The 8514-nt window shown below is 28.8% G+C and overlaps 1 protein-coding gene across 1 annotated transcript; it reads left to right on the top strand.

Moving 5' to 3' along the window:
* The first annotated feature begins 223 nt into the window (after positions 1 to 223).
* Positions 224 to 5014, top strand: LOC123299124 (ATP-dependent RNA helicase dbp2-like). Its single transcript, XM_044881366.1, has 4 exons — positions 224 to 322; positions 468 to 578; positions 2451 to 4339; positions 4639 to 5014. The coding sequence occupies exons 2-4, from the start codon at positions 532 to 534 to the stop codon at positions 4947 to 4949; spliced, it is 2247 nt and encodes a 748-aa protein (XP_044737301.1). The 5' UTR covers positions 224 to 322; positions 468 to 531; the 3' UTR covers positions 4950 to 5014.
* Positions 5015 to 8514: the final 3500 nt, after the last annotated feature.

The raw sequence follows: 8514 nt of genomic DNA, 5'->3' as shown, positions 1-8514 counted from the left end.
ATTTTCTTTTTCCATATTTATTAAAAATAACTTGAATAAAAGAAAAAAAATTCATTTCTCATAATAAATAGAAAGAAATTTATCTAAAATTTGGAAGCTTAATAAAAAATAAAAACAATTTCCTATGTCAAATTAAGAAGACGATTTTGATTGGTGGATGATTGTTATTGATCCATGTTTACGTGTATTGTACAATGCACCAGATGTTACGTAGTTATGCGCACAAGTTTCATACGCATTCCATTTAGAATATTTGACAATTTCCTTTCCGTACAACGTTTCAGTAGCCATTATCGTTTTGTTCGCCGGTCTGGTCAGTACGGTGAGTCTCAACTTTTTGTTTTATTATGCAAAAATAATTTTATTTCAAAATATTTTTTCATCAAACACTTATATTAAATTTTAATTTGTTATTTTAATATTTTTGGGAGAAAATTAATTTAAATTTTCTTTTCTTGTCGATTTAGTATTGATTGGACGATAACAAAAGGATAAAACAAAATAAGAAACGTATATTAAAAATTAGTTATAATGCAACAACAATTTCCAAATAATGGATATCAAAACCAGCAAAGCATGTAAGTTCATAATTTTTTTTAAACAAATTTTTTTTCCTTTGTTCACCATATTGATGGCCTAATATTTATGTATCGCCATTTTGTTAATATATTTATATGACGTGTTCAAATATTTTTCTCTTGTATGTTTTGAAAAAATTATTAACGTATACAGAGTTATAAATCGAACAATTTTATTTACAATTATTTTTAATTAATTTTGGGTAATTTTTAATTAAAATGTAATAATTCTCATATACAAGGTTGACCTCCATTTCATGGATGGACTTTGCATAGCCATGTTAAACATTTACTTTTAAATTCATGCGCAATAAAATGGACTTTCTCTTGGTTTTAAAACAGAATTTTAGCCATGAATTATTTTTAATTAGATCAATATTTTATGAAATTCTTGATTCAATTTCATTATTCATTAATTTTATATTTCGAGGTATATGTGCATAACAAGGAATTTTCTCATCTTTGAAAATGAGTTAATTTCTAAAATAATTTTTTGATCACTTTCACCTTACATGATGCTTCTTAACCTTGGGGTAGAATATAGCATTTAATCGAAAAGTGATAACGGATTTGTTTGACCTGGAAAGGCCAAAGAATTTTTCAATTTTAGTATCCGCCAGAGAAAATAAATTCCGAAGATCTAGTTCTTAGAATATAGCATTTAATCGAAAGGTGATAACAGATGTGTTTGACCTGGAAAGGTCAAAGAATTTTTCAATTTTAGTACCCACCAGAGAAAATAAATTCCGAAGATCTAATTCTTCCGTTATATTTTGGAATTTCGATGTTACCAAAGGGCGAGAGGAATTTCTCCCAGGCTCAATTTTTACCAAATTGAAACACCATTTTATTTTTGTTCATTTTTAATTAGATGTAATTTGCTAAGCCATTTTCTCAGTACTCAATCATCTCTCGAAACAATGAATTCTAGAGCTTGGCTATCGTTTAGGTCTCCTCTTATCGCTCCGTACGAGGGCTCGGTATTCTCCTGTTCTAAGAACGATTTAGAACAGCATTAATATAATTAATATGGTATATAAAAAATCGTTTGATAGCGCTTTACAAATGCGCAGACCCTGAAGACAGCCATATATGTTTACATTCTTTCGTTCTGTCTGCGCATACCATCACCCATCCGCTGCCATATAACGCGCCTACTACCTTCTACGCAGTGGCTGTAGAAATCAGTGCAATGGGGATGCTAAACTAATTTTTTATTTTAAAATTTATAATTGTAACAGTTTGATCAATTCGAAATTATATTTTAGTTTGAATAAACCCAAATTTATCCATAGAAATACATTTTTTAAGGGTGGGGCTATTCGGATACTATCTCGTGTTTAGTATGAGTTTCAGGTGATTAATGTAAACAGAATAACATCTAAACTCTTTCGAGCTCTTCTCATATTTTCTGAAGTTTAGTGATTTAATTCAATTCAATTTTATGCAACGTATTTGTAATCTACGTAAAAATGCTTTATTTTGATTTCTTACCTGACGTTCTGTTGTGAAATGAACCTGAAGCTAGATGACCGCTAGATACACGATAGTGTCCGAATAACCGCGTTTTTAAACCTTGGACAGCCCTGTATTTATTAAAATAAACATCACTCGAAACATCTTAGTTGCATGGAGGCGGGATTTAATAAACGCAGTCATAGTTTCTATGGTTATTTTAGATATAGGTAAAATTTCAGTTTTTGTTTAAACAGAAATTGAATTAAATCAAGACTTCTTAAATTTTTATTTTCTACACACAAACTATTAAAATAAAATTATTTATATTTAATAGTGCGAAAAACGAATTGTAATTATCTCACGATTTTGAACAAAAATAATCTTTTTTTCTAAATACAATTTTTGTATAATTAGGTATCGATCACGGCCTGACCGCGGTGAACAATACGGTAAGCAGAGCAATTATTGGGGTGGTTCCCCGACACAACAACACACAATTTCACCAACACAAGATTTTGGTGGACCAAATCCAAGATTACAAAAAATGAAACCACAACATCAGCAACATCAACAGAATCAACAGCATCAACAACAACAGCAAGAATTTGGAGGACCAAATCCAAAATTACAGAGTTTAAAAGCTAAAAATCCTGGATCAACATTAAAGAAACCAAATTGGGATTCAAAATTACTTCAACCATTCATGAAAAATTTTTATGTTCCACATGAAAATGATACGAAAAGAAGTATCGAAGAAATTGATTCATACAGAAATAGTAAAGAAATTACTGTAAAAGGGACTAATGTACCAAATCCCAGTCAAGATTTTGATGAAGGTGGTTTTCCGGATTATCTTATGACAGAAATTCGTAAACAAGGTTTTGGTGAACCAACAGCCATTCAAGCCCAAGGTTGGCCAATTGCTTTAAGTGGACGCGATATGGTAGGTATTGCCCAAACTGGTTCAGGAAAAACTTTAGCTTATATTTTACCAGCAGCTGTTCATATCAACCATCAACCACCAATTGCACGAGGTCAAGGACCAATTGTCCTTATTCTTGCTCCAACTCGTGAATTAGCACAACAAATTCAACAAGTAGCCCGTGATTTTGGATCGACAAGTCTTATTCGAAACACATGTATCTTTGGCGGTGCACCAAAAGGATCCCAAGCTCGTGACTTAGAACGAGGCGTTGAAATAGTAATTGCCACACCTGGACGTTTAATTGATTTCCTTGAAAAAGGTACAACGAATTTATTGAGATGTACATATCTTGTTCTTGATGAAGCTGATCGTATGTTAGATATGGGATTTGAACCTCAAATTAGAAAGATTATCGAACAAATTCGCCCAGACAGACAAGTTTTAATGTGGAGTGCAACATGGCCTAAAGAAGTACAATCATTAGCCGAAGACTTTTTAACCGATTACATTCAAATTAATATTGGTTCATTGAATCTTTCCGCAAATCATAATATTCGACAAATCATTGATGTTTGCCAAGAACACGAAAAAGAGCAAAAACTTTCAACTTTGTTACGAGAATTTGGCGTTGATCGTGAAAATAAGATAATTATCTTTGTTGAAACAAAGAAGAAAGTTGATGATATTACCAAAACAATCCGACGTGACGGCCATTCAGCGATATGTATTCACGGGGATAAATCACAACCAGAACGTGACTACGTTTTAACAGAATTTCGTTCAGGAAAAGCATCTGTATTAGTTGCTACTGATGTAGCTGCCCGTGGTTTAGATGTCGAAGATGTTAAATATGTCATTAATTTCGATTATCCTAATTCATCAGAAGATTATATTCATAGAATTGGAAGAACTGGACGTTGTCAACAGGCTGGTACCGCTTACGCATTCTTCACACAAAATAATCAACGGCAAGCACGTGATTTGGTTGCAGTTTTAGAGGAAGCTGGTCAACCAATTAATCCGCGACTTCAAGAATTAGCAAATGCTGCTCGTCAACAATTAGGGCAAAATAAGAATCGTAATAATCGTTGGAATACAAGTAAACCATCAAATCGTGATGGAAATAGTTCACCCAGTAATTCATCGACGCCACCACCAAGATTTAATAATTATCAAGGACAAAAGAAAAATTATCAAAATGGTAATGAAGGTTACCAAAATACCGGTTACAAAAAAGTATATCATCGTGATCAAAATGGATACAGTAATGGGTATCAACAAAATGGCGGTTATCAAAATTCCAATGGTTATAATAATAGTGGCTATGGACAACAGCAACAAAATGGCTACCAACAACCTGGCTATCGGCAATATAACAGTAAGTTATACCTTTTTTCTATTAAATGATCTCGAATTATTTAGATTTGTAACTCGAACCACTGTACTTCGAAAATGGCACATGAAGCCGGAAAATTTCATTTTGGGAAACCAACCATGCCCAAGTTATTTACCACTAATTTCTAAATGATGAAATATTTTACTGAGTGCCTCCTGATGTTTTAGCAGCACTTTTAAACCCTCTAAGAAGACCTGATTTTTTAAAAGATTATGAATATACTAAATTGGTTTCAAACTTATTTTTTAACTGAATTCATTTTTTTGTTGTTGCTTTAATAGATCGCAATAATGGCCAACGTTACAACAATAACCGTAATAATGGTAATAGTGGATACCATAGCTCATCAAGCAATGGAATGTATTCTCAAATGCAACCACAACAGCAATATATGATGCAATCTGGTCCACAATCCGATGCCAATATTCAATCATTATTAAACAACAAATTTTTCCAAACAAACCGACCACCAACAAACAATCCATGTGCATATCAATCAATGGGCGCACCTAGTCCTTATGGCCAATATGCAACCGTACCTTATGCTGCATATCAACCATATTCACCTCCAACGGCTGCCGTTCAACAGTAAATTATATAAAAAAGGAAAGTATAAAAAAAATTTTTTTTACACTGTAAAAACAACTTGGGAGCCCAAAAAACTAAAAATTGCTCTGTTTTTTCAATTAAGTATAATCCTATAAATAATTCAAATTTATATATTCTCAGTGGTATGTTTTTTTTTTCAATTTAAGATAGATATTTAAAAAAAAGAATTAATTCACTATTTTTTCATAATTTTATTTCATTTAAAACAATATTCTTCTCCGTGTTTTGATAAAAAGTGGGAAATATGTGCGTACATTATTTTTTTTTCAAATTTAAAATCGCATATATTAATCGCTAATCAAAATTTTTAATAACAAAATAATCGTATATTTAAAATAAATGTAAAATTGATGTTTTTGTCAGCTTGTATTTTCTTGTCTTCTAAGATCTAACCAAAAATTTGGGTCGTTCGTTAATAAATATATACATATCTAAATCCAAAACTTATTTTAGATATGTATATATTTTTTTTGTAACCACATTTTTTTTATATCAGTTATATTTATACCATCCCCTCTCATCATATTTACGACGCCGAATGTAATTTATAATTCCGATACGTGTTTGTCCTAAAACGTCAGTTGTCTTAAATCGAACCATTTTTTTAAGGAAACGTTTTTTATATCTAATAATGTAGAATATAAAAATTAAAATATGTGCCTTTATTTAATTTTGAGGCAAAAAAATTGAATTTTTATTTGAGAAAAAACGTGTAATATAAATATTGTAACGAATTTTTTTTAAGTGTACTCAAAAAATGTTCCGACAATTGAATTTTATGACAGAACGTATATAATAATTAATATTGTAATTAAAACTAATTAAGTTTTTAATTTAATAAATAAAAACCAAGTCAATAAAAGTCGAATGAAATTTAAATATTTGATCAAAAGAAATATAATTGATTAATCTTCATACAAGCATTAATTTTTTTTCGTAGAATTAGGTTTATAGATTTAATGTCATTTAATTAAAAAAATAATTACTCTAGTGGTGTTGAAAAATTTCTCTGTATGCTGTTGAAATGCACGAAACAATTAGAAGGGACTAATTTTTTATATTGTGTGATCCCTTGGTCATTATAATAGAAAAAAAATATATGTATATTTATTAACTACTACTGCTTATATTAAATAGTTGTGTTAAAAAGCTTGTCAGGCAGGTAATTGGCTGCGTAAAAAACGATAATCTCCCCCCATTTTTCAAAATAATATTTCTCAAAGAAAATTTATCTAAGTTGTTTATGGGTTCATAGATCTGAATACTAAGTCATATGTGATATTAGTTACTAAGAATTCATTGAATTAAAAGATGACCATTTTTTCGACAATGATTAACATCATGTTTTGGTTATGTATACGTCTTATAATCGCGTCTCGCTACTAAAGTAGAATGATTGGTCACTTTATTAAATTGATTTCATGAAATAAAATGGAAAATTTCGTGTTAAAATTTTGAGAAATATTGTTACAAAGTTTTTCTTGTTGGAAAAAACTTAAAATTTTTGATAATAAAGAAACACATTGGTACCTGTTTGTTGTTTTTGTAAGAAAAAAAAATGTATTTAAAATAGTTGATTTCTTTTTTATACGTACGTTTAATAAAACGTCATATTGTGTAGCAAACACAGAGAAACATATTGAGAAATCGTTTGTGTGAATGTATGGTGAACCTGTGAGATTTATTAGTGAGATCTGCGATATGTATCTTGGTATGCTATGCTCTTAAGTATATATCTAAAAAGAAAACTTAAAACGTTTGCCATTTTTTATTTGAAAAACAAATGACGAAATGCATGCAAAAGAAAAAAAAAACGAAAAACAACCGTACTAAAGTATTTTTTTATGACACAATAATGCGTGCATATATTTTGTATGTTAAACGTTTTTTAAAATTAAATAAGCAGCCGTCTGTTCTGTTAACTAATTCCAATTAAATTTAAAAACTATACAATATATTATATAGTTAGGGTAGTAAACGCGGTTTATATTCGCGAAATTCGCGAGAATTGTCGCAGCATAGGACCTTAATCAAGTCCGTTTATCTGTGATAATATATATTTATATGTAATTTTTTGCCAAGAACAACCAAGACAAAAAACTATTTAAAAAAGAAACACTTATTAATTAACAAAATCGCTATGTCCATTACAAATTTTTTATGTACAAAAGATGTCATTAACGAATTTTTTTTTATTGTATATTTCTCCTGTTTTTTTTATTAAAAAAAAACACGACATACTTATTAAAAAAATATACAGTTTTTACTTATTAATTATTTTATAAAGTTGGTTTTCATTTTTAAGGCCAACTATTTTTGGATTGTGATATTACTCTTCTAAGACTGAATATCTAGAATATATTTTTTAGACATCTGTATTTATAATAATTACCAAAATCTGACATTTAATACGATTTATTTATTTAAGCAAATTTAAAGGCAAAAAGTATTTATAAAAAATTTTGTCCTTTAAAACATAAAATGTCAGATAAAAAAATGAATTATTATTGTGAAATAAATTTTGTCAATTTAAGGTAAAAATATTTATTTCCTTCAAATTTATTTAATAAATACCCGTAATAAAAAAAAACTTAAATTGGCAAAGTATTTTACTTGAAGAAAAAATATAAAAAAATTTATCAGACTTCTTTTTTATAAATATAAGTATGGACATGACAAATTATCATGGCGAAAACGTTAATTATAATTAATATAAATATAAGTCCGTAGTTTACTCTTTCTAAAGGAAAAAAAGTTCACTTATTATATAATAAAATAAAGAAAAACCATGAACATTTATTGATGGATGTTCTTAAGTGTTATATAAGTAAAATATAGTCAAAATCGATTATAAAGGCATGGAAATAATTTGAATCTACAAATATTTTATCTTAAAAGAATATATTTATCTGAGAGAAATGACACCAAGCTCATTTATTGATTCTGGAAAAAAATCATTCTTCGTCGAATAAAAATGATTATAGGTCTGCGAAAAACTACATGAAAAACCTCAGATCGATATAGGGGCGACCCAACTTGACATAAAGGGGTTACATTTTGGCGATTAACTTACCATTTTTCTTCGGAATAGTCTGATTTTAATTGGAGACATCAAATAAGTTCCTTATTTTAAATTTTATTTCTAAATTAATATCAATCATACCATTTATCAAAATAGTTTGAAATAGCAAAACAAAACAAAAATTTAATTAAAAACTCAATCAGAAAAATTTTATAGACAGTTTTATTTTGAGTTCTTTATTCTATGAATAAAGCTGTGCGATTAATCTTAGTAAAAACATAACGAATGGTTTTAAAACACATTCTCACTTAGAAGTGTCTTAATTCTAAACATCGACGGCGTTTCCTTTGGTTAAAATAATGTTAAGACATTTTGTCATTATAAACGATTTTGACTATTTAAATTTGTTATTAATTTATTTTAATTTTTTTTTGTGAAGTCATCTTTTCATTTTTTTTTTTTATTAAATTTCACTTGTCATGAGAAAAAGAGATTTGTTGTTTTTTCATAAATCAAATTAGTATGT

This window comes from Chrysoperla carnea, chromosome 4 (genome assembly GCF_905475395.1).
Source record: "Chrysoperla carnea chromosome 4, inChrCarn1.1, whole genome shotgun sequence".
In the NCBI taxonomy this organism is placed as follows: Eukaryota; Metazoa; Arthropoda; class Insecta; order Neuroptera; family Chrysopidae; genus Chrysoperla; species Chrysoperla carnea.
The sequence above is the reverse complement of the archived record's forward strand: the minus strand, read 5'-3'. Positions and strand labels throughout refer to the sequence as shown.

Excerpts from the sequence above, each read along its gene's own strand:
- LOC123299124 (XM_044881366.1), top strand. The coding sequence starts at position 532 with ATGCAACAACAATTTCCAAATAATGGATATCAAAACCAGCAAAGCAT. Across the intron at positions 579-2,450 it reads TATCAAAACCAGCAAAGCAT|GTATCGATCACGGCCTGACC; the intron begins GTAAGTTCATAA and ends TTGTATAATTAG. Across the intron at positions 4,340-4,638 it reads TGGCTATCGGCAATATAACA|ATCGCAATAATGGCCAACGT; the intron begins GTAAGTTATACC and ends TTGCTTTAATAG.